Source organism: Nothoprocta perdicaria, unplaced genomic scaffold (assembly GCF_003342845.1).
Source record: "Nothoprocta perdicaria isolate Ctin4 unplaced genomic scaffold, notPer1 scaffold_161, whole genome shotgun sequence".
Lineage (NCBI taxonomy): Eukaryota > Metazoa > Chordata > Aves > Tinamiformes > Tinamidae > Nothoprocta > Nothoprocta perdicaria.
In genome coordinates, this window is record NW_020454772.1 from 1,769,871 (window position 1) to 1,796,829 (window position 26,959).

At 38.0% G+C, this 26,959-nt stretch overlaps 1 protein-coding gene across 2 annotated transcripts; it reads left to right on the top strand.

Moving 5' to 3' along the window:
- Positions 1 to 103: 103 nt before the first annotated feature.
- LOC112944178 (solute carrier organic anion transporter family member 1C1-like) lies at positions 104 to 21,401 on the top strand. Of its 2 annotated transcripts, XM_026035565.1 has the most exons (14): positions 104 to 227; positions 3,345 to 3,486; positions 4,498 to 4,630; positions 5,186 to 5,307; positions 5,976 to 6,122; positions 7,204 to 7,302; positions 8,114 to 8,359; positions 9,343 to 9,507; positions 12,915 to 13,110; positions 14,110 to 14,275; positions 14,729 to 14,913; positions 18,501 to 18,565; positions 19,985 to 20,102; positions 21,182 to 21,401. In XM_026035565.1, exons 3-14 carry the CDS (start codon positions 4,581 to 4,583, stop codon positions 21,399 to 21,401), a joined length of 1,779 nt encoding a protein of 592 aa, XP_025891350.1. In that variant the 5' UTR covers positions 104 to 227; positions 3,345 to 3,486; positions 4,498 to 4,580. The 2 variants fall into 2 exon arrangements, with proteins under 2 accessions (XP_025891350.1, XP_025891351.1); XM_026035566.1 differs by lacking the exons at positions 104 to 227; positions 3,345 to 3,486; positions 5,976 to 6,122 and having other exon boundaries at positions 4,566 to 4,630.
- The last annotated feature ends 5,558 nt before the right edge of the window (positions 21,402 to 26,959 follow it).

The following is a 26,959-nucleotide window of genomic DNA, read 5'->3' on the forward strand; positions in this document are numbered from 1 at the left end:
GTGTTGCTATCACATGATGAGCTTTTCAGGCTGAGCTAATAGGATGTCCTTTTAAAATGTTCTTGATGTTTTCTGGTTTAGAGGCAGAAGATATCATTATGGAGATTTCATCAAAGGAAAATGCTGCATTTTTCTCAAACAACATAATCCTCCCAGTTGACCACTCTTCATTCAAATCTGAATCTTCTTCTTCCAAGGAAAGACAATCATGTTGTGGAGGCATAAAGGTAGAGTAAGAGCTTTCAATATTCTTCCAGACACTTAGAAGGCCTAATTTTTTTGTGGACTAACCCTTTTTCAGTTCTAGTTTTATGTTGTTGAGCGAGCATAATATTATTCAAGATGTTTCTAAGTTGCAGAAAAAGTTCTGCTTCTGTTTGCCTCGTGTGACAACATTCAGACAGGTCCTGTTGATTCAGGATGGTATATTATAAACTCTTCAAATGTTGTCATGGAAGGCTAGTACATCCTCTTTATTTCATTCTTCTTTTTTTTCTGGATTTGTGGATTTATGTGAGTAGCCAGGTTGCATAGTAATCTGGCTTTTTTTTTTTTTTTTAAGATCACAACCTCAGTGGTCTTCTACGTTTTATAAAATAATATCTGTCTTACTGCCTGTGTGTTTCAAATGGTATATTACTTAGGGCTGAACTAGGTCCAAAGGTCCCTTACATTCTTAATCATTCTGTGATTCAGGTAGCATTGTCACATTACTGACCTGAGCAAACTCCACCCAAGAGGACTTTGAAAATGGACTGTGGATGTCTGTGAAAGTTCATGTCTGCATTTCTCTGGCCTTCACAAAGTGCGTTCCCTGGCCCTCACAAAGTCCAGAGGAGGCACCTTGCTTTGAGTCTCCTGCCAGATAGTGCAAGCTCCTACCTGCCTGACAGCGCGAGCATCACGCCAGAAGGAGCAAACCTTCTGGGAAGGATTTTTGGGTACACAGCAGGATGGACAACAGCATGATGCTTTACCTACAATCTCCATCAGTGTTTTACAGATGAGACTCTTGTGTCTCATGTTAACACGAGCTGAGCTGTTCTGAGGGGTGTGGAAACTGATTTGTTGGCTTTGCCCAGTTCTTTTCATCCTACATGTTCCTTTTTTTTCTGTTGGTTTTCCATATTAACCAGAATCCAACAAAACTTTCAGAGACTGATGAAGATATCTATAAAGCCATTGATTTCAGTGGTAATAGAAACGAACTATATAAATTATGGAGAGCAATTAATTAAGATCTTGTTGGATTAACTGATAAATATAACTGGTAAAAATATTTGGATTCCTGAATATTTTCTGTGGTCTTGCTCTGCAAAGGTCAATAATTGGCGTCCTGTTTTGAAATAAAAGATGAGTTGTATTAATTAATTTGCAACATAATAGCGATTCTATCTTTGTTCCCTTGCCTCAACAATAATCAACAATAACAATAATCCAATTCCCTCATTGAATGAAACTTCAGTCAGAGATTAGCCAGTCAGGAATCGGCTTACTAGCTCCAAAAATAGAGCAGCAATAGTATTACAGCACATTTTTTTTCGTGTTCAAAATCTTTGTGGCTTCTGGGAACTAGAACTGACATGATTAACCTTTAAAATACCAAACCAGTGCAGAGACTCAGCAGGTTGGTTTTTCATTAATTTCTAGCCTTCTAAAAGCATAAAAATTGCTTTTATTGACCTAAAAGATGAGGTGAAATAGTTGCGTATGTGCATTCAGTGACAAACCACAAAAGAATATGAAATCATCTGCACCTGTCTGTTACAAATTTAAAGCAGGGGCATTTGTTTTTCCACCACAGTGTATAGTCTCCATCTCCATCCTGGGATACTTTCAGATCAAGAGGAAAAATCAGTGCCAAAGTAAGAGAAGTCTGAAGTTCCAATTTCACTTATATAATTTTCCTGCGGAAGAGCAAACCTGTTTTACCACTGCTGTTTAAAACTTAAGGGCATAAACACATAGTAAATGTAAATCTTTTTACTGGAAAGCTTTTCAGAATCTACACAACGGAAAAAAATATATACTTTCTTTATTTGCCCACAAGCATTTCCAAATAAGATATTGCTTAATAACAGTGCTAAGAACAGAAAAGCGTGTTGACTGTGACACGGATGTTTTTGAACCTTGCCATAGGAACTTGCCTTCAGCAATGATGGCAGTGTTGGTGCCAATGATGTGCCATGTCAAATATGATGTTTTCATTTGCAACCAATTCATTTGTCCCAATGAGCTGGATATGGGGCAGACTGTCCATAGCTCATAATTGCCTAGAGCACATTCCTGAAGGGTAGGACACACGTCTAGACCTCTTTACATACCAAATGTTACCGAGTTTTTTTTTTATTTCTGGTTTCAGTTCTTTGTTTTTGTTTGTTTGCATTAACACCTTTCCCAAAGAGTAGTATATATTCCATCAACACAGCCTGGATTTGAAGACAGGAAGCAGTTTTGCTGTTCCCATTGCAGACTGCGCTGTGTCTGAGTATTTGTGCAGCTAAGAAACACATTAAGGCTGTGTTCATGATAGGAAATAGCTCTGTAGAGGTGAAACAGTGCTAAGAAGCCAGCATTTCATGGCAAGCTGTTACTTCATGCATTTCAGGGTGAGATGTTACTTTATACTAGCTCTGGTCTTGCTCCAGAGACTGAAACCCTACTTTAGGTTAAAGCAACTTAACTGCATTTCTGAAGCACATCTTCCAGTATAATTTCATATGAAAGAACCACAGTCCATGTAGTGTGAACCAAAGTGCGGTGAAGGGGGCAAGAGCAGAAGAGCCAGATCTATCTCCTTGCAGTTTAACAGTCAGTTCTACTCTGAATTTCATGCAGCTGAAGACATTTCAGAACAGACACCTCACTACCACCCCAGTTGTCAGTGGGGACGTTATTCTAGAACAAGACATTAAAATCCATACCCTGATTACCTGTGTGAAAATACATGTTTTAAGATAGGTTCCTACTAGGCAAAATCCTATGTTAAAAAATACCCATTTATTGACACCTCACATGTTTCTGTATTGTTGTTGTTGTAAGATGCCCTTCATTAAAGGCATCAGGAGGTTTGCTGTTTTTCTCTGCCCTTTCTCTGCCCATAGATACCTAGCTTTGGCATCTATGAGAAATTAGCACCTGTACCAGCCACTGGTAAGTTCAGTTTGCATTATCACTTATAGAAGATGAATACATTGGCAATCTAGCTTAGTTCACAAAGCACAGGAGAAATATTGACATGGTTATCTGGGTAAAAAAGAAGTGGGAATGTAAAAAATATTTAAAATAATTAAATAAAACATTCTATATTGCCCAATTATAATCACTGTCACTTATTTTCACAGATATTTCTCAGTGCATTATCTTTTGTTTATTTTGCAAAAGCACTGTCTGGAAGTTACCTAAAAAGTACTATCACACAAATAGAAAGAAGATTTGATATTCCTTCCTCTTTGGTTGGTGTTATTGATGGCAGTTTTGAAATTGGTAAGTGCTGTAGAAACTTGTTTTTGTTTTCAGAAAAGAAAAATATGATTTGTTTTGAATAATGTAACCCTCTGGCTTATTAACACTGAGCAAAATTCCCCTATTAGTTGTCAACAGGACTTAACTGGCTAAGATTGGGCTGCTGACATGAACAATTCAATGTATTTTAAACACTTTATGATAAAGACAGTAGTGTTAGCCAAGACATTTATGTATGGTTCTGGTTGGCCTTGCTTCTAAGAACCTGAAAAGGCAGTAATTCCATTATGAAATACTACTAGCTGCAGCATACACAATTCCCATTTTACTGCCCGAGGATCCTACACAAGGATCATTTCACTCATTCAGGTGACTACATAGTTTGATAAGCTAAGCTGTTGACTAGCCCAACCAGAACTTCACTTAATGAGGTTTAATAATGTGAGTTTCACCTGTATAATGTTAATTCAGCTGCACAGATATTTCTTGCCTTTTGTCAGCAGTCCTCTTCATCCATAAGTGTTTGTCCAGTTCCACCAATGTATCCACATGCTTTGGTAAACAGCAAGGGTACAAATCTCTTAACTAGCATCTCACTCCATTTTCCAGTTCATCCCTCTTACACTAAGCTTTACAACATGATATCACCTCTGGCTATTTCAAATTACTCATTTTTTTTCTCTTGCATGTTCAGTGTACAGTGGTATTCATCAAAATGAAATCTTAAGTATATAAAGCGCTGTTTGATTCCTTTGCTTTCTTACCTGACTATTTCTCTGCTTCTGCTACTATCTGTCATCTGCATGGTCCTCTTTCCTGCCACTTTTCCAAAATCTTAAGATTTTCTTATCAGGAATGGTATTGGGCTCTCCTAAGAATGCCTAGAAATAGGGGAAAAAAACAGCGCCATATGATCAGCCTTCTCTCCTCTGAAATTGCTATGCAATACTACATGCTAGAGATCTTTATTTTTGAACCTAGATTTCTTACCCACGGGTTTTTAATCTCAGTTTTCTTTTTCTACTTTCAAAGGGAATCTCCTAATCATAATTCTTGTAAGCTACTTTGGAGCGAAGCTTCACAGGCCAAGGATAATTGGTGCGGGCTGCTTAATTATGTCAGCTGGAACCTTCCTAATTGCGATGCCCCAGTTCTTCATGGGACGGTAAGTGCCCAGTGATCAAGGTTCTGCAGCCACGCTATCCATACTGTGTGTTAGCTTGTTAAAATGTTTAGGCATTGATGGTGATGGAGCCAGTAGAAATAGGCATATGTTGATGTGGTTAATCGACTTAATATTTATTATGAAAGGACTTTTATTCCTGCAGAAAAGCAAGTAATTTAAGGTATACCCTCCTCTCAGTGGTAATCAGCTTATCAATTTATTAATGATAATGTGATCGTGATCAGCCACTTTTTTGATTTGGTTTAAGCATCATAAAAGCCTCAGTAGAAAGTATGTAGCTCTATGTACCATAGGAAAGTGATTATTAAAATGAGAAATACATGGGTCCAATGGAACCATTATCATACAGTATCACAGTATAAACTGAATTTCATTTACTCCCTGCAAACCATACAGATCTGTCTTTAACAGGGTGCAGATGAAATCTGCATTTCAGAGCAATGGACCTGTCTTCCGTGATAGCAATAGCTTTGTTTATCTTTTTTTCTTATAATTTCTTAAAATGGAGAGTAAAGACAATTTGTTTTTAAACAGATACAGGTATGAAAGATTTCCTTCCATCATCAATTCAACTGATAGCCTCTCCCCATGTCTACAGGAAAAAAATCAAATTCCACACTCGACCTTGGAAAAATCTCAGTCCAAAATAAATGCAGGTAAGAACAATCCCTTTTAAACGCTGTGATAAACACACTAAAATATACCCAAAGGCTCCCAAACTCTACTGTACTGATTTATTAGGATGCAAAAATAATAAATGGCAATCAGACCGATCTTTCCCAGGGAAAAGTCAGATCTTCTGTATAAGAAGGTTTTATTAAGAAAAATGTGAAAACTCTTCTGCCAGTTGCCAAGATGTCCTTTCAGGCTCTTTTTCCTAGCCTTGCTGGCTGCTCCAGAAGCTTCCTGCATCTTTGTGGTTTGCAACAACGCCAGGTAGTCTCCCCTGGGACCTGGAAAAGTCGACATTTTCCTTGTGCTGGGAACTGTATGAGCTAAATGTGATTGGTACTGCTGTCTATCCTCAGTGATTTCCAAATCTTTCCATTAGGAGACCCCAATTGCAAACAGCTTCTCTCTGGGATGTAGCAGCAAATTTACAAAGTGGCCAATATTTAATATCTTTGGCTGAAGCTTCTTATGCTAAACATGCGTCTGCCTCAAGCCAAGCTGATTGGGTAAAAATTTCCACCTTTTCTTTTTCAGTTCAGGGTATACTGCTTGCCTATTTCTGAAGTATTTCACTCACCTTCTTTTAGTCCTATGCATTTAGTAGTAAAATGTTATGAAAAACATGTTGCTGTCTCTACCCTGATGTATCTAGGATGTGAAAAAGAAGCTGGCTCATCCATGTGGATCTATGTTTTACTGGGAAATCTTTTGCGTGGAATAGGTGAAACCCCTATCCAGCCTTTGGGAATTACATACATTGATGATTACGCTGTTGAAGAGAATGCCGCCTTATACATTGGTAAAATAAATAAATTATTTTTTCCTTATGGATTCTTCCCTGGTAGAAAGTGAGTCACTCTGAATAATGGAATGAGTGTTATTGAATTAGCCTACCCTGTCTGTTTTGTTTGCATCATTTCCAATATTAAAGTTTTATTTAACAATCACATAAACTCAAAGGACCAAGTTCCCCTTTAATTATAGCAGTCTAGTTCCATTACCTTAATTTGAGTAAAGAATTTGACCTTAGTTTCCTGCTGTTACCTTAAGCTTCCTAATTCTTCTGGTTGTGAACTGTTGAATCTCTGTGCAGTCAGTTCTCTGGAAAGTGATAAAAACATGTATTTTTTTCAACTCATTAAGATAAAATTTCAGGAAACAGTTAAAACTTTCCCTCTGAATTCCTATAGAATTGTAACAAATTGTTCTGAGATTTGAAAAGTTGAGATCAGTGTTCACTATGTAAAGAGCTCTGCACATTCATCTGAAATATTAAGAGAAAGTCCTGCCCTGTCAGCATGTTTTTAAGCATCTTTTCTTGAAGTGTTTCCAGCCTGGCAAAAAACAGAATCCCTGTGAAAAAGACTTGTTCTTGCCAAATTTTCAGATCAATTCTGAAAACTCAAAATATGTGGAAAGTTTGGCTTAGAGTCTATTGAAATAAATACTGGGTCATAGGTTATTTGAAGTCCATTATAGTCTAAATTACTGAAATGATTTCATTAATTGATATTTGTTTTTCAATTACTTTAGTATAGTCAGCTAAACAGTTCATGGCAATTGCAGAGTGGTGCTATTATTGAGCGTAGGCCATTAACTTCATTCAATATATTTTCTTTAAATGGAAATTCATTCTTTAATTGTATGATAACCAAAACGAACAAACAAACAAGCAAACAGATCTATATAGTGGGCCAAATTTTGGTTTTGGGTTCTTCTTGCAGAAGTACTAATTTGAGTAACTAATGTGTCAGAGAGCAGTGTTTTAAGATTTTCTCACTTGTTATCTATCCTATGTCATGCCTTGTTCTTTGTTGTACAAGAAGAACCAACATTCAATTTCACTTAGAAACCTAACAGCTCCCTGTTTTCTATTACAGGCTGTGTACAGACGCTTGCAATTATAGGCCCAATATTTGGCTTTCTTCTAGGATCCCTGTGTGCCAAACTTTATGTTGACATTGGCTTTGTAGACTTGGGTAAGTCAGAAAAGTCAGGTTTAAAAATTTAGTCAGGCTCAGTATAGTCAAAAATGCTTATTCAAGGTACATATTTTTGGCCAAAACGTGTCTAGCTCTAGTATGTTTCCCAAGGATAAGGAGCTAATAAAGCAGAGATGGCACTTTAGAAGCTAAAATGATACCAGCAATGCAGCATCTGCTCGGAAAAAGCCTAACAGCGAGCACAGCTATAGAGGAAGTAAGAGGCTTGACTCTTCCTCAGTCTGAGCAGATCCTGCATCACAAGAAATCACCCAAGTGGGGAGGCACGAGGGAGACAGCAGCTAGCAGGAGGAGGAGGACACACGGCTCAGGATTCTGAGAAAAAACAAGCATGTGAATTTTGGATTACATTGTCATTGTACAGAAATCCAGTCCTGAAACTAGTACCAGAGCTCCTGATTTCCTTCCTCCTAGGAGAAAAAAAAAAAAAAAAAAAATCTGCCTTAGTATCTGGCTGGATCCACAGCTTTTCTGCAGAGGTCCAGCTGGGAGCAGGTTGTGACCACCTGCAGGATCTCCCTTGGGTTCACCCTCTCCAGCAATGTTCATGTGGCACACGCTGGAACCCCTTGGTCTTAGGGAAAGGCCACTGCTATTCCCAGGGATCAGCAAGCCCTTATCACCTCCCTCCAGTTGTTCTTGACACTAGTAGAGACCCATGGCACAGACACACCTTGGGTGTGGGAGGACTCTCCTGGAAAAAGCCCCTGAAAAAAATCAACTTTGCTATTATCAGCAAACATTTCCTAAATGTATTCCTTTTTTTCTCCTTTTTGACTTTCTCCAGACAGTGTAACGATAACTCACAAGGATGTGCAGTGGGTGGGAGCTTGGTGGCTGGGTTACCTAATAGCCGGTGTGATTAGCGTTCTGGCCAGCATCCCATTCTGGTTCCTGCCCAAGCACCTACCAAAACCCGAAGGCAGAAAGGACTCCAGCTCCTCCTCTGAGCAGTCAAAGTTCATCACTGAGGATAACAAGGAGCGACAGAAATCTTATCAGCAACACGTGAAGTTTGCCGAGCTGGCAAAAGGCAAGTCCCTAGAGTCCATTTTTTCACTGCTGAGTCTCTCTCTCTTCCTCCTCCAACATAACTTTCCAACTAACTAGCTTGCAAAGTTCCAGAAACAATTTCATTTTTCTCTTGTAAGCAGAATTTCTTCAGCCAAGATTTGTAAAATTATGGTAGTAGACTAAAAAGTATCATGAAACCATGCAAAAGTGTTTCCTTTGCCTGTAGTAGGAGTGGAAATCAAACAGTAATAACCTGTGAAAGCATGTGTGCTAAGCTTGTTTTCCTTAAGGCCATCCATTAGTAGAGTGCATATAAAAGCTGACCCAAATAAGACTGGGCACAGAGCATATAGAGTATGCTAGCTAGCTACCTGGATTTCAACACCAGCTCTTTTGACCAAATCTGTTTCCTTGGCTCTGCCTTGCAAAAAGAGTTTTTCCACAGAATTTGAAGATGCACCTCAACATGCTTGTGCTTACCTTCAGCTATGCTGACCACCCTTCAATTCCCAAAAAGCTGAAAGGAACTTTGGCTGTTGAGGTCACAGATAAATCAACTCAGGCCTTTTTTCTTTGTTCTTTTCTTTTCTTTTCTTTTCTTTTCTTTTCTTTTCTTTTCTTTTCTTTTCTTTTCTTTTCTTTTCTTTTCTTTTCTTTTCTTTTCTTTTCTTNTTTTCTTTTCTTTTCTTTTCTTTTCTTTTCTTTTCTTTTCTTTTCTTTTCTTTTCTTTTCTTTTCTTTTCTTTTCTTTTCTTTTCTTTTCTTTTCAATCAAAGGAAGGTATCTAAAACAAGATGTCTCTTCTAGAAAATCAGTGCTTAGCAATTTGTTTCACCATTCCCCATGTGGAAATGCAGATCTTAAGAGCATCATGGGGCTTCATTTATTTCCTATGAAGTACATTGCAGTCATCCTTTGGAAAATGCAATCATATTTAAAATCATTATTCACAGAAGTTATTCTCTCTGACCATGGTGCTCAACTCTGTTACTTGATTTTGCAGATTTCTTGCCATCACTGAAGAACCTTTTTGGAAATCCAGTTTACTTCCTGTATTTGTGTGCAAGTATCATTCAGTTCAATTCTTTAATTGGCATGGTGACATATAAGCCAAAGTATATTGAACAACAGTATGGACAAACATCTTCAAAAACTAATTTTGTTATAGGTAATGCTATATCTGCTTCTTGATACCTTACAAATGGACATCTTAAAAGTAGCACATGCATAGGGAGAAAAACGTTTCTTAGGCTATGCTTATTTCTTCTCCTTCCTTGTATGACTTTAAAGTAGTATCTTGTAGAAAGTAAATTATTTCATTCTAGCTTTTACAACAGTTAGTTCTGATGTTATCTATGCAGGTGTCACTGAAGATTCCACAATTTGATACCTATTCCTAGTTTGCCAGGAATATGAAAAAGAACATATGCACATCTTGAGAGAATAATTGAGAAGAGAATTAATTTTTAAAAACTCTGCATAAATACGTCATCATTTGGCTTCCCATTTATTTCAAAAGAAGGTATATCAATTCCATGAGCGCAAGAGGACTGACCATAAATATTCATATTGCTGAATTGTTAATGACTTCTTTAAAGAAAAGTGATGTTAAATAAAGACAAATCAATGTCATATCAGTGATATCACAGGGGGAGTGAGCCTGGGCTCCTCTCTTCCTGCACCTTCCTGCATGTGGTGATGCTGTAGAGGAAGTCTTTTCTGGGCACACGGTCAGGATGGTGAACTTCACAGCCCAGCTGTTGAAATGGGAGACTTGAATTCAGTTTTCTGAGGTCCAGCGATTCAGTAGCATTACACAGCAAAGAGGTTTACATCTAGGTAATACAGAGCAAGCTCTCTTGGTACAGAGTTTTCAAGACAGCATTAGTAGCACAGCAACAGAGGTGTGTATGTGCAGAAAAACTGCAGTGATCCATTGTGCTATGTTAATTCCTTAAAGACAGAGACTGGAATTTCCTGGCACGAAACTCCAATAAGAAAGTAGTTCAAACTTTCAGCCATAGCTGATGGCCAGGGAAAGCCCAGGAGATAATCCCTGCCTTCAGTACAGTACTTTCCATTATATTCACAGATTTTCTGGAGTTAAGCTTTCAGGTATGTGCAAACTGATTGAGGATTAAGACCCATCTGATTTGACAAGGCTACTGTACTCAACAGCGGGTGTACGATGGCTGGGCTACCAAGCTCTTTGGCTGAGTAGCCATGCCTGCAGTAAGGGGTTTCTCCTTCTTCACTCTCCTAATCTGCCATCTCCTTCTCTTCTCTAAGACACTGAGGGCTCAGTAGAAATAAGAGTATCTATCTTCTTTTCCCTTCCCATTTTTATTTTTAACAATATCTATCTCTTTGATATAAATCAGAATTATCTGAGCAATTTGAAGCATAGTAACAAAACACTAACCTGTAAAAGGTATTTTTTGGTAGTCACAAACCAAGGAATATACAAGAAAGGACACAGTCAGTGCTGTATTTGCATGGCTTTTTTAAATATAAAGTATTTTTCACACGATCAAGTCAGTGTCGAGCAGTAAAGTTAGCTGTAAGAACACAAGCAGTATAGATAAACCATGGCAGTACCTATGAACGGTCAAGCAGGAGGTATTAACTGATGAGGGTATCGCTGCAGATGTCCCTGCTTGAGCAGGTAGGTTGGACCGGGTATCTCTAGAGGTCTCTTTCAACCTTAATCATTTTGTGATTCTGTGATACTGGCAAAACTATTTTATCTTGTTCTATACTCTTTCGCTCAGAACAAGAGAAGGTTTATAGTTTTGACACTGCATGTCTCTTTTCAAAAAAATAATTATTTCATCTAGAGATTCCTAATTATAAATGCAAGTCAAGTATCTCTTGAGAAGACTCAGATCAGTAGTACATGCAGTAATAATTTCAGCAAAGTGCAATATGGAAAAGATGGTGAAGGCTGCTGTAGACACTGGCCTGTGTAGACACTGGCTTGTGTCTACACAGGAAACCTCTGAGCAATCTTGATTTTTATAAAATATTTCCTGAAAAAAAAAAATTTACCTCTGTTTTTACTGGATGGAATAAGGCTATTTTTGACAAAAAAACCATACCTTCTATTATCTCTTTATTCATTGCTTTCCCTCCTTCATAGAGGTGGATACACTTTGACTCAGGTTAAGGGAATCTTTAGAGGCATATTTCCTTGCAAGCAGATCAAATTCCAATATTGCAAACTCATATTTCAAATTAAGTCATTTGAGATCATGTTCTAATATCAGTACATTCCTGAAAAAACATCCTAAATATCATTTCATTTATGAATACATTCATACCTTGGTGCTTGCTTTTGTTTTAGATACTCAGGTCAGTACCACTAGGTGTCAGCAGTAATTAAAAGCTGCAGAATGCATAGTCCTGTGAAAATGCTTTTTTCTTTTTTACTTTTTTTTTTCATAAGCTAGAATTGGATGATATATCTGGGAGAATCATTTTCAGTCTCAATGAAGTCCAGCAAAAGACATGATGCTTGATTGTGCAGGATTTTTCACTGTGGTCTCTCTTTACATCTTTTTTGCATATACTGAACGGGATTGTTTTGGTCTTGATGTCCCTGTCTATCAGTATGGGCATTACTTTGAGCAAAGCCATTCAGGTAAGGAGTAATGGTCACCCAATCATCTCATGTGTTAACTTCACTGCTCTTCCAGTGGATTGCTTGAAGCCTGGAAGAAGAAGAGTGGCCAAGGGGTGTACATACCCCCTTGCTGCTGCAACACTTGCTGCTGCTACAAGGGAGCATTTCAGAAGCCAAAACCAGAAATCTTCCAGTGCTGTCCTCACTGTCCTGTGCATGAAGGCAATGGCATATAGCTAGCTTTCTTCTGGCAGCAGACTTCCCCAGGGGACCATCAGCAGGAACATTCAGGCAAAAGTTCCTGGCTTTTTCAAAACAGAAAAAGCAACCAGTCTCACTCAATATTGTTCAACTTTATAGGCCAAAACTAGATTTTCCTTCTAGGAATGAGTAGGTCAGGCTACTCTTGCCAGCAGAAAAGGGGAGGAGAGAAGACGGCCTGGAAAGCCATAGTGAGACAGCCCCAGAGAGTGGCTCCTGGTGCCATGATATGGGCGAAGGACCCAAATGTCTGTACCAAAACGCTGGAGTGCCAGAGCGTGTGCAGTGGGACTGTGGTCCTCTGGGCTGCCCTCAGAAGCACTATGTTCTAGACAGCAGCCCACTTCTCCACTAGCACTGCTGCAACATACTGTGATTGTTACTACAGAATATTACGACTAATAGAATTTGAACAATCCCTCCAGCAACACACTAACAGCGCAGAAAAGCAATCTCACTGATAATTATGTGTCTGACAAAGAGGAAATGCTCTAGTCATGAAATATTTCTCTAGAAACTGGTTTTCAAAAGCAGGTCTAGCACCATCTTCGAAATCTTCCAAATCTGGACAAATGAAACCCCCAGACTGAAGATATTCATATTTTGCTATTTTGTGTTAACACTGCTGCTGGTTTGTGACAATTTATTGAACTGAAGTTTTCACTAATAGAGATTTTTCTGTTTGATTTTAGGTCTTATCAACATCCCTGCTGTGGCCTTTGGCATATTCTCAGGGGGACTGATCATGAAAAAATTCAGAATCAATGTCTTAGGGGCTGCAAAACTTTCCTTGGGATCATCTTTCTTCGGTTACCTTTTGCTCCTTTCATTATTTGCGATGGGCTGTGAGAACTCAGATGTGGCTGGGCTGACCGTGTCGTATCACGGGTATGTCAGTTAGGAAGCACAAACTTCAGCACAAGTTTATATTTCAAAGCAAACTCCTTCCTCATTGTATCCCACAAGGCATATATTTTTGAACAGAGAATAAGTGACCTAAATATGCTTCTCAGGAATTTAATTCAAAGAAGTGGAAACCATTCCATCTATTCCAGTGGGCATTGTGTCAAAATCCTTTTGTGATTGTCTTCAGCTCTGAGGGCTTTTTGCCACAGGTGCAGATTATTTTTCTGATTACTTTTTAATTATTATTGCCATGGGACCCATCCTTTGAACCTACAAATTCCTGTAAATCTGAGTTGCTCAGTAGGGGGGGGTAATATTCGATTAATTGCTTCTTGCCTCTGTGTGCTGCTGAACAACCCTGTGCAGGTAATAGCTTCTGGACTCCAAACCTAAGGATTAACCACGAGCACAGAGGTAACCTTGAAGCTGGCATTTTTTGATCCTGTTATTCTACAAAGCTCTTTCTACAGAGGGACCTGCCATCTCTGATTGCATTGCAGCCCCAGGATTAGCTCAGGTGTTGACTTCAGCAGGTGCTGACAGACAGTGTGCAGGCATCAGCCCTTAGTTTCAGTGAATCCCATCCTGGTCATGTCCCTATCAGCTTCTCCAGCAATGATTTCCCATGTGTAAAACATCTTAGAAACTGGAGTAATCAAAATTTTTGTCCAGGTTTGCTTTAACTGCATCAAGCTTCCAAAAATTAAAATCACAGAAAATTCAGGAACGGAATTTTCTAACTGTTCTGTGAAATAAGAAAATAAGTACTGTCTCATAGTAGACATATGAAATAGTGAATTATTTTTGATAAAAGAGGAAAAAAAATAACTGTCTTCTGTGCAAAAGAAAAGAGACAATTCCTTAATGGACTAAAAATACAAGGCTAAACTCAGGTGCATCTGACAAAAAGCATAACCCATGATTTGATGATGGTTTCTTTCACTGTTAGAAAACATCATTCCAATTTCTCTTTTTCAACAGGACCAAACAGATAACTCATTATGAGCAAGCTCTGTTTTCAGAGTGTAACTCAGGCTGTGTATGCTCCAAAAATGACTGGGATCCTATATGTGGGGAAAATGGAATTACCTACATTTCTGCTTGTCTTGCTGGCTGTCAAGCATCCAATGGAAGTGGAAAAAACACTGTAAGAGATTCTTCTATTTCTGTATATGATGTTATAGTTTTCCTAATATAACCAGTTCTGTCACAGTAAATGAATAAAAATTGAGCAAGGTTAATCCTCCACAACCATAAACTCCTGAGGTTTATAGCAATCTACCACCCACATTTAAAACTTTTTCAAGTCCTGCTTCCAGTAGAAATCCCAAACAGATAATGTAGAAGAATTTTCTAGCTGTTGGCTACTAATAGCATCAAAACACACATGCACACACTAATTACTCATCACAAAAGTCAGTATTTCCTTTAGATAATTCTACTTCAACAACAACAACGAAAAGACTTTTTCCTGTTGTAAAACTTTTTTTCCACTACAGAACTAAGCTTCTGGCTACCCAGAAAAACATGACAGGAAATAGCTATAACATACATTTTCTTCTGTTCTAGTTATCATACCCTTTCACCCACTGTCTTCCAGGTATTTTATAATTGCAGCTGTGTGGGGATTTTAGAATCTTCTTCAAGAAGCTCATCCGCTGTGGTGGGACTGTGCCAAAAAGAAAACGAATGTCCAAAAATGTTTCTGTATTTTCTGGTAATATCAGTTATCACTTCATATACTTTATCAGTAGGTGGCACACCTGGATACATACTTCTTCTAAGGTAAGCAGTTTTTTCTTTTAGCATTGCCAATTGTTTTTGAGGTTCTTTGACACCTGTAATCAGGTTTTTCTTCCTAATGTTATGTGACATATTTCCAGCTTTTCAAGGTGTACTTTAAAATATTTTGTTAGTACTATAAGACACCCTCCGAATCCTGCAATGAATTTTCTATCTCTGCCTTCTTTACATTTCTAGTTGTAAACATAATACAAAAACTTATATCAAATTCTACTCACCTTAAGACATTTTACCTTACCAGAATGGTGAGGAGTCACCTTCGTGTGAATAGAAATCAGCTCTACATGTGCCTATGTGCATATGTGTGTACTTATAGGTAGCCAGTTTTCCTCACTTGCAATGGACACCAATTTGCAGGCATATAGAAATGATCTAACACAAATCCAATATATCTATTCAGATCCTCTTATTGGGTCCATTATATTTTTTCTATACATTTGCTACTTTAAAGATTTCTCCCTTCAAAATAAAGTTAGATTTTTCACGAGATGTTTTTGCTATTCCAACAGTTTTGATTTATCCCACTTATCCTGCAAGATTCTTCCACTACTTATTTCAGTGCTGAAAGTATTTGTCCAAAAGCAAATGTAAGTCTTTAAGCTAGTTTTAGAAAGTGAAAACAGAATATAACACTTCCAGTGCATAATCTGGATTTTTGTCAAGTTTTGGATTTTAAGTACTGCTCCACACGCTTTTGAAAAGCTTTCTTTTTCAGTTCCCTTTTTCCAAATTATTTCCATATGAGTATATGCTACTTCTGAAATGAAATAACAGTAAATATGGAATTAGGCTTTATAATTGCTGTGTTTTCTTACACCAAAATTCTCTTTACTTTTGAATGAAATATTCTGGAATAGGCTGTATCCAATTACCAATGTCTTTATACCACACAGAAAAATGCAGTGCTAGAATTGGCCAAATATATGCTATATGGAAAATATAAATAAAGAAAGAAATGCAAGAAATGCAAATCCAGCTGTGGTTCCAGCACAGTACTTGAATTAGAAGTAATGTTCACACAAAGACACGGAAAAATGGTTGAGTTGGAGGTCCTTTCCTGTTGCCCTCCACCAATATGTCTAATAAAGTACATGTCCTAAACCAGGTGAGCTGGATTTAAGGCTGAGCTAGGCTACAATCGCCTCTATTACCTCCATGTGTCACATCCCCTTCTGCGCATAAAATATATAGTAGGAAAAGCTCACAAATGCCGTGCTTAGCTGTGTCCTGTCTCCACTGGACCATGTTTGGGAGGAGACCTACAAGGCATATGGGACTGCCTGGACTTCACAATCCTCAACACTTGTTCTCCAAGGATTTGCTGCTTAGCAGATTTATCTGGGGAAGATTAGAGATTTTTTCCATAAAGATCCTTGAGCATTTTGTTATATGGGATCAAAGAGAAGGCTTCACTGGTTCTATTCCAGTACCTTTCATTCCTGTTGAGAATTATGCCACTTTGAGAGCAATCTAATTGAAATTGAGAAGTTATGTGCTCCTCAGCTGGAATAAAGGCACGAGAATCTGTTCCACAGCTAAATAAAACATATTTCAATACATTAAATCTTTTTTTATTATTATTTGCAAATGACCTGAGGGCGCAATTCCATTTTAAACTCATGCTCATTTTTTTTTGAAATCTATCAATGACCAGCTTTCCCTGAAAATACATCTGAACAAAAAGCATACTTTTTTCCCTAGAAAGAAAACACATGCTCTTTGAAAACAACTCCCAATGCTAAATCTCAGACTGCTTTTAAGCTTTTTTTTTTTTGCCATTATCTCTTTAAAAATTTTTCAGTTCGGCTAGCTCTGATAAGTTTCCATGACTGTGGCACACTGATGCTTTAAGATGAATATGGGATGTCCTTGCACCTGCTGTGGGGCATGAATATAGCCAAAACCCTCAAAGCCTAGAAGATTTAGTGACATTGACTTCAAGGTTTTACAAGACTAAAATCACTGGAGTGTGGTTAAAGCTAGGGGTTGAGTTACCTCCTGAAACATCTTTTTAATAGTTTTAGGTAAATAACAATTGCTAAGAAACTTGGGGAAGTCCTGAAGTTTTTGCGGGGAGTGCAGGGAGAGAATTACAATTTGGATTGTTGTTGTTTAAGGACAAGAGATTAATAGAGGGTAAATTAGCAGTGAAAAGAAAGTCTCATACCTCCCAAAAAGTGGTTAGCTTTTTAGAGTCTCAAAGATTTTGTGGAGAGACAACACAAATATTTTTTTTTTCTATCCAGAAGAGAAGATGTCTGTATTATATTCTCTATAAAGAAATCTTAGCAGGCTATCAATCTCACAGAACAGATAATAAATATCCAGTTTTTGTTTTATTTTCCACTTTGCTTTCTAGGTCCTCACATTTTGTTAAAGTGACTTCCAGGCAGACTTGTTTGTGTAACAAGGGTCCTGTAGCAACAGTAAAATACTCTTCTTCTGGCTTGATACTGTATTACATGCATCTTTGCAGAGATGACAATGCCCATGTAAATCACAATTACAATAGATTTTACAACAAAAAAAATATGATTGGAGCATTGGAGAATGATCCCTCAAATTGCAAAATGAGATGGATACAAAGATTTTTGAGTGTGTCAATACTTTGGTCTTGTTTTCCTTTCATATCCTTTGTGTCCTTTTGCCTTTTCACTAAACCAAGGGAAGATGATCTGAATATTATTCACAACAAGGGCTCGTAATGCTGTCCTAACAGATACATGGGAAAATAATAAATCATATATGGTGGGGAACCAAATAGCTAATTCGGAATTGTCTTAATTAATTTTTAAATAGTTTCCAGTTATATGAATTTTTTGTGCAAGCTGTGCCCATCTTAATTCAGAGCACAGAGTGTGTACCTTCAAAATGCTATTTTTAATTGTTAGTAACTGAATAGATGGCTATATTTTTATATATTGAATAGAAAGACTAACACAACAGGGAGCTTTATACATTATCATAATGAAATGCATGTACTGACCTCACCATATATCAAGCACGTCCCAGCTCAGCCATGTGACTGGGATTACTTACATGCTTAAAAATTGACTTGAGCCAGAAGTGCTCAGGAGCTGACACTGGGCTCACACGGCAAGTTTTAATGCAAATTGTCCTTTCTGTCAAAGATTTCTCTTTACAGGAGGTACGAAGGAGGATTTCTCTTTATAGCAGGTAGCATCTGATCCCAGATACATGGAAACTAATATAGTTTGCCTAAATACATTTTCTTAAGCTAGGTCATTATCCATGATTTTGTCAAGTGATTAATTGAATGATTGTTTGATTTCATGAGCCTATTCTTGTCTTCTGTTTGCAACTCCTGTATGCTACTTTTATCTGAAAATCAAACACCACTCAAATAGTGGTATTCAGTTTAGGTATTCAGAATTACTAGATGCAATTTTAATTTTATCATGTTATTTACATATTCCAATAATTCTGCTAAAGTCAGGTGTATTGCAGAGACAAAAATAGTGTATTTCCTCCCTCGTACTTTCTAGGAGTTCAGATGATGCACAATCCATTTCTTTATTTCTGCTTAACATTTATTCCTTTATTTTTAGGTGCATTAAACCACATTTGAAATCATTTGCACTTGGTATCTATACCCTGGCAGTAAGAGTGCTTGGTAAGTCTGGTTAGATGTATTTTAACGTAGTCCCTGTTAGTCACTTATCTCAGAAATTACCCTGGCTGTTGGAATGAACAACTTCTAGCTGACAAGCCAGTATTGTATGACTGAAACCAAAACAAGAAAAAAAGGTTGAGAAAAGTAGAGCATCTGCATATTTTTTAAACCCCATAGCTATATCAGACTTACAATAAACATGTAGACTGACAAACTACATGGAGATGACAAGGAATCTGAATTAGTACTATGAAGTTAAACATTAAAATTACTCTAGTCTCCTTTTACCCAATAAGAAGCCAAATAGTCTGGTCATTATTGAGTAATGTCTTATTATTGACTAATTAAAATAATACAATATTTTATAAACATATTATATTGTATAATTTATAGTTAATATAAACTAACTAAAGACTTATTATTGAATAATGATCAATAGATCATTATTCAGGCATGTTCTCTTTAGATTCTAGGGGAATTCCTGAGGTTAGGGTTGACCTAAAGCCAACCTTAGTCCTGTGGTAGAGCTGCCTGCAGATTTCTCTAAAAGCAAGGAGACCATGAGATATCAATGAACTGAGAGCTCCAAAATCTTCTAGGTCTTATTAGAAAAGATAATAATTAGCAAAAAAAAAAAAAAAAAAAAAAAGGCACTTATTTAAATAGACAAAATCAGAAGATACTGAGGCAGATGAAATGAAAAGCAAGGTTTTGGTTTTAGTTGTTTTTTACAACATCTTTGCCGGCCTGGCTCTTCCCTCCAGGCTTACTTGCTTTTCCAGGAGCGCTCAGCAGCTCCTTAGAGTCCCCTTTGGCTCCTTTCACACCCAAAGAAAGGTCATGCTTATGGTTCATGATCCAGAAGCCTGGCCATACAGAAGGACCTTTCTCCTTCCAAGATACTTGCAGTCTCACTGCAGGCTCGTAGCTCTGCTGTCTTTCTCCCTTCTCAGCCCATCCCTGCAAGAACTCTGGAAACAACTACCACCTCCCTGAGCTGAGCAGATTCTGTTGCACTTAGGGAAGGAGAAATGTATTCCATTTTTCCAGAGAGTTCCTACAAAGCAAAGTAACAGGGCCATAGTAAGCATACCTTCTGGCAACTTCAACAGGTTTTTTGATGTTCTTCTGCATTTTATGCTCCATCCTAATTTCACACAGGACAGATAGGTGTGTGTGTGTGTATGGAATGCAAGATGTAACTTCTTAAATCAGACAAGTAACTTCTTAAATCAGCCAAGTGTGAAAGTCTTATTATTATGAAATGCAAGATGTAACTTCTTAAATCAGACAAGTAACTTCTTAAATCAGCCAAGTGTGAAAGTCTTATTATTATTTTATTCTGCATGCCTCGAGATCAGAGATGATTACACTGGAAAATAACGTTATTGCCTCTATTTATTTGTTAAATACTTCCAGCTGGAATTCCAGCCCCAGTGTATTTTGGAGTGGCAATAGATACCACTTGCCTGAAATGGGGAAGCAAAAGATGTGGGGGAAGAGGAGCATGTAGACTCTATGATTCCAGGGCACTCAGGTAACAACTCTTGTCAATTAATGCCTTAAACACATATAAACATAATAGACTAGCACTGGTAAGAGAGTTTAGATCAGATAGATTGGGTGAAAAAGAAAATTCCTTGAATGAAAGGGTCTTAAAAGCAATAATAATTATGATGATACATTAATGCTCAGTTTTTAGTCTGTACTTTTCATTTAGTCGTTTTTGGTTAATGTTATTGCAATTTCTGCTGAAAATTTTCATTTTCAGCTTTCATTTTTATCCCTCCAAAATCAATTTTATCCTCACTTTTCTACCAAGACTCCTCCCATTTTCTCAGCAGCTCTGCTAGGGAAAGGGTTGGCGGGAGCTGTCATACCTCACCATTGATGCTGGATCACAAAAGGAAGGAAAGATGCCTTGAAGCATGCCTTGCTTATTGAAACGCTTAAGCTCTTTGCTGTTTTTTGTTGATTCAGTGGTAGAAGAGAGTAACTATGTGAATTATGTGTATCATGAAGATACATACGCCATGGATAATGGAAGAACACTGGTTATTCCATTATGGTTCCTTTTAAGGAAAACAAGAGAATAGGGAAAACAAGAGCATAGATAAGGTGTCACCTCTTCCACTCATCCCCCACAAAAATAAAATATAAGAAGAGGAGTCCATCTTCTTTCAAAAATTTCATCAAAGAAGAAAACAACAAAACTCATTTTGGACTCACTGTTAATAAAGTACATTGAGACATCATCATTGTTGTTGTTGTTGTTATCTGTTGGTAAATCAAAAATGTCATTGGTATCACTGATGTTGTTAACGAAGTAACCAAAAAAAATTAATTACCCTTGAAATATCAGCATTCTGCTCACCAAAGCACTTTGATGTGGAGAATGACAGTCAGTACCTGACACACTTTCTTTATCACTGTTCACATATTACCTTACTTACCTAGGTGAGCTGAGCGTCTCTTGCTGCAAGCCTCATCACTTTGCTACCATCCTGGAACTTTTTCCTCATTCAACTTCACAGCACAGAAGTGTGCTTTCTGACAGGTTGTCTTCTAATTGTACATTGCTTTCAAGAGAGGTCTGATAGATCTTTTCTCTCACAGGTATGTATACCTGGGACTGACTTTGGTGTTGGGCACCGGGTCCATTTTCTTCAGCATCGCAGTCCTTTGGGTCCTAAGGAAAAGGTCCATTCCACAAGACGAGCCCATCTCAGCCAGCAGAAGAGGCACTGGTTTGACAAAGAAGAGGAAAGATGATTTTGTCAACAGTGACCATTTAATTCAGACAACTTACTGGCCAGAAAAGGAAACGAGACTTTAAGCAGTTTGAGGTTTTTGTCAGTGACTTTATCTTGTGAATGTTATTCCAGATAAAAAAAAAATGATCATTGAAGCTCTTTGAGTGAGGTATCATCTTAATATTCAAATATTCATATTTATGCAATTTTCATTGTAAATACAAAAAAAAAAAAAAAAAAGCAAGCATTTTATTTTAGAATATGTATTTTTTCTTAAAACACTGCTCAACATTTGTCCTGCCAAGGAAGTGAAACTCAACAGGGAGAATTTGCTGGGTCTAAGGGGATGCAGCTTTCTTCTTCATTGAAAAGCAGCTTTTTGTCTGCCCCTCAGCTCGACTTCTCCAAGTCTAGCTGTAACTACTGCTGCTGCTGCCCCTATGCTTTCTTCCGCATGTGAGATGCGGTGTAGGATCGAGCTAAGTATCGGCCTTGCTATCAGTCCTGCAGGGAGCTGATGCACAAAATCTACTTCTTTAAATGGAAGGGGCAGAAAATATTCTGCATTGATTTTTCACACAAAACCGGTTCTACCAAAACATTTGAGCCATCAAATGCTGTGGGGATTGGGGATTTCATTTCAAGTATACTCCAGCTCTGTTACAGTACAACATTAACAGTAGTGAAAAATATCATTACAGCAATCAAAGATTCCATGAGAATATCCTACAAAGGTATTACTGGCATGAAAAAAATAGAGCTTTCTTTTAGCTTTCCAATAATTTCTTCCTACTTTCTAATACTCAATGTACTGAATAGTTCCATGCATTTTTTGCAGTGTTATAGCATCATGATATGATACATATGATTTATTTTTTAAAAAACTATGACAAGACTTCTTGGAATAATAAAATTAATTCAAAGACTAAGTGATTTGGAGCATTTATTTTTAATTTGTATTATTTAATTAGCTGGAATGAAGACTGCCTAATAGTATCCCTCTATATGTAATTTTGCAGTTCAATATTAATTGGTGTATGACAAATTTGAGGGATGGGAGTTCAAAAGGAAATGGTTAGCATGAGGCAGTTTCAAGGATGCTTTTGCTGAGATAGTGACTGCACCTTTGTAGACAACATCCTTCAAAGCAATTAGTATTTTAGAGTACCTGATGAGTGGGAAGCTTCACCATTTCATCATAATATTGCAAAGCAACCTCAGGCATCTCAGAAGTGACTTGCATCTCCGAAGTGACTGTAGATTCCCTGCTGCCTACGTGAGTTTGTATACTGCAGTTAGATGCTGAGTCTTTCTTGTGGGATGCGATGGAGCAATAGACATATAAGAACAGCTTTACTGAGCTTTATCAATTATAAATGATTAAAGTAGATCACTAGGGAACTACCTAATCAGTAGAACAGATTCCTCCTCAAAGACAGGGATGCTGCTTAGGCACCAAACCCTTGCAGAAGGGAAGGATTTTAAAGGGAAGGATTTTAAAGGGAAATATTTTAAAGGGGAGAATGTAGGGAGGAAGGGGCCAAACTCTTCTCAGTGGTGACCAGTGATAAGACACGGGGCAATGGATATAAGTTGAAACACAGGAAGTTCCATCTCCATGTGAGGAAGAACTTCTTTCCTGTGAGTGTGACAGAACCCTGGCACAGGCTGCACAGGGAGGCTGTGGAGTCTCCTTCTCTGGAGGTCTTCCAAACCCGCCTGGATGTCGCCCTGTGCCCCGTGCTCTGGGTGTCCTTGCTGGAGCAGGCGGTTTGGACTAGATGGTCTTTGGAGGTCCCTTCTAACTTCAACAATTCTGTGATTCTGTGATTCTGTAAACCAGTTAGATAAACCAGAATCACTTCACAAAATGTAGTTGTTAGAGGAAGGACCAATGGCCTCTGCAGTTTATCTCCTAGGTGAGTTGTTAGGCCACTCCCCAATTGCTAAACCACTCTCCACTATCTTTGAAAGGGCATGGAGAACAGGAGAGGTGCCTGAGGCCTGGAAGGAAGATAATGTCACTGCAGTCTTCAAAAATATCAAAAGGAGGACCCAGAAAAATACAAGTCAGTCAGGTTCATCTCCTTCTCTGGAAAGGTGATAGAACAGATCATCCTGGAAGTCTTCTCTAAGCACGTGAAGGACAAGAAGGTGATCAGGATTAAACAGCAGTGATTCACCAAGGGGAAATGATGCTCTATCAACTTAGTGGCCTTCTATGATGGAATGATTAGCAGGGTGGTTGAGGGAAGAGCAGCAGATGTTGTCTGCCTTGACTCCAGCAAGAATTTCGACACTGTCTCCCATGTCATCCTCCGAGGAAATCTCAGGAAGCGCGGGCTAGCTTAGTGGACAGTGAGGTGGGTTGCGAAGTGGCTGAATGGCAGAGCTCAAAGGGTTGTGATCAGTGACACAAGGACACTGCTTCTCAGCAATGCCAATAGTAGAGTGAGTAGAGCGCTTCTCTGCACATACCTGTAGCAAGACACCAAGGAAAATTTTCTGGTTTTCAAACTGTAAGTGCAGCTGTTGTAGATCTATATTTTACAGGAGCAAACTAAAATCTAAGCACTAACAGAAATGAGGGAGGAAAAGCTAATCATACTGCTACGTTAGTGACTACTATGGTCACACTGAATCAAGTCGAACTGTCAGTCTCTGCAAATTGAAGGTCTGTTGCAAATCACTAGCCTTGACTCAGGCAATATAAACTTCGTCTTGTGTCAGAGACTTGCATAATTTCATGTCAAAGAGAAAACAAAAGAGAAACTAAGAGAAAAACTTCCTGTTGTTCTAAGTCAGAAAGAAGCGTGAAAAAAGATTTAAAAGTTTTTACCTAGACCTATGCACATATGCCCATAATTTGTAGCTAATTCTTTGAAAGCTTGGCCATTGCTTCCATGCCGTGTTTCCAACACATATGAAGAGGAACATTATAAAAAGATTTATTCTGGCAAGGCATTTTTTATTATAGTTTAAAAATGAGCAGTCTTTTCCTCTCACCTTTCAGCAATAACAATGTTTTAACTGCCTTTTTCACTTTGAAACATTCTCAGGTCAACAACTGTTGTATTTTATTACTCCAGGTATTAAAGTAGATATAGGGATCAGTATCTGACTAGAGATATATGCCCTAGATTGCTTATAATAAACGACCAAATGCAGTAAGGAATTTGGACCTGTCCAGTTACTTACTACAATAATTTTTAAATTAAATCTATGTCTTAAGTTAAATAGCTGCTTGCATTGCATCCAAAAGATTAACAAATTTAGATTTTTTCTTCCCTTTTTAAAATTACAGCTATTGAACTGTAATTGACACATGATTTTCCTTTTCAAAAGTGAGGCTGTTAAAATAATTAGCTAAGGAGATTTCCAGACCTTGGATATCAGCACTTGAGGGTAGAGTAGGACATGTAGCCTTGTAAAGAAGCACCAATGCATTGTATGTCATGTAAAAATAGCATGCATGCATCGTCATCCTACAGCAAGTGCCTGAACTGGCACACATTAAAGAGCATATGGGTGCCAGACCATGTCACATGGTGGGAAGTCCAGCCAAGACGGGCCTTTGTAATTCTTCCTGGTTTCTCTCCCAGCAAAAATGTTCATTTTCAATGGCATAAAACAGCCTTCTTTAAAGCTAGTAATTCCTGGTCAGACCAGCAGGGAAAACTGAGCAATTCTAACAAATGAAGGAGTAGAAAGTGTCCACCCAGCATTTGAATGTAAAGAAGCATCAGGATGAAATGAAGTATCCTTAGCTCTGTAGCAGTGAAGCAGCTACTTCATCCTTGTGCCAGTATTAAATTGCAATACCAAATTCTGGAATCTAAGGGAATTTCCAGAGGAAAGAAAGTAAATATTGTGAATATACCAAAAAATATGTAAACGGAGTAATGATAGTTTACTCACTTGACACACTCAAAATAATGGACTGATGCATGAAACGATTAGTGCAATACTTTTAATTGTCAGCATGATCAAAATAACCATTTTCATCTGAGAGAAAACTTTGACCTTTTTATGTTTTTACTATTTTAATTTGTTTGACTGTTGATGACACAGTACATTTAAACTTTTCTAAGAAAATTAAATTCTGTGTAACACTAAAAGAAAAAGACATATAGAAGCTATATAGTGCATAGTGCACAGAATCACAAGTAGTTAATTCACAGGGCTGGCTAAAAAGTACTTGTAAATAGCAACTTTATAGGGAATCCTGAGTAACATGAAGAAAGGGTAAACATGTTGTTTACCCAAGAAGAGGATTTGAGGATATTAACAACCCGATGACCAGAAGTGTTTCTTCTGCTGATGAATATTAGAATTATGGAGGCAGAAGTTTAAAGAATGGGTTTAAAGAATGACCAGATGAAAGGGACAAAAATCTATGGAAGGCTCCTAAGAAAATGTAGAGGCCTGAAAGTATCAGTCTGAAAGAGTCTATGAGAAATCATGGTTTTATATCTATATAATATTACAAGGATGGTAAATAGGAACAGAAATTAGGCCTATTTATTCTACAAAAAATATATACAACCTAAAGGAGAAGAAAAGAGAGACCTAACAAATTTTAAGTGGAAGGAAAGTGTGGACAGGGATTGGCTGCTCACCAACACTTCCATTACAAGTACCAGGTAGCAAAATGTGGTGACCGCAAGAGCAAGGTTCAGAACAAACAAATTCAGTTGACTTTTCTCACAGTAGATAGAGGACTTGTGAAATCATGAAAACAATGTAGTATACAAAAGTAGGAACAGAAATAGTGTAGTTAAACAAAAGAAAACTCTATGTAGTGCCTTCTCCCACTGGTGCTGCTGAAGAATTCTCTTGCATTTTGAAACTAATTGGATAGTGGGAAGTGTATCATACGCAAGTAAGTGCATATGTATATATGTGTACGATACACTTGCTGACCCTTACTTTCTCTAAGCATCCTCCCTTGGTTACTGATCCTGAAGCCCTGGGGGCACTAGTGGATGAACCTTAATGGTCATGACCAGGCTTACCTGGGAACCTCACCTCTCCCCAGGAGCCCAGGTAAGGCTAGTCAGGACTATTAAGGTCTTTGGGGACTTGCCCCTTGCTGAGCAATGTTGAGGTATGGGCTATTCCTAAATTTCTGTTTGAATTTCCTGAGTTGTCCTTGGCCCTTCTCTTGTTGGATGTTCACTGACCTGCTGCTAGGACCAGAGGCTCTGACTACACCAGCTCTGGTCACCCTTGTTGACTACTGGGAACTGCATCCTCTCAACAAGTGGCAAACACTGGAGTTGCCTTTGCTCCTGGTTCATCCCACTTGTGGGGTAGTCCTTAAGGCTACAGAGATGGCATATCTGACTCTGGATAATGATTTTTATTATGCCCTGGAGCATCTTTAATGAAGTTAGCACAAAGCAGGACTTCTGGTGCCAATCAGCCCACAGAAGAAAGCAAATCCATAGTTGTGATAAAACAATATGAGGGAGCAATTATGAAGGAGAGGTCATTTCAAAATGCTTATTAAAATGACCTCACTTAAGCAATATGTGGTTAATATTACTAGGAGATTAGTTAACCAATAGCTCATTGAAGATTAAGGCAGTTCACTGAATGCTGAAAAGGAGGATACAAGCAAAGCATTTAGTGGACAGCA

Bases quoted from the DNA above. Each gene is read 5' to 3' on its own strand.
- LOC112944178 (XM_026035565.1), top strand. From the start codon at position 4,581: ATGTCAGCTGGAACCTTCCTAATTGCGATGCCCCAGTTCTTCATGGGA. The intron at 7,303-8,113 runs GTAAGTCAGAAA...GACTTTCTCCAG, and splicing joins CATTGGCTTTGTAGACTTGG to ACAGTGTAACGATAACTCAC. The intron at 20,103-21,181 runs GTAACAACTCTT...TTTCTCTCACAG, and splicing joins TATGATTCCAGGGCACTCAG to GTATGTATACCTGGGACTGA.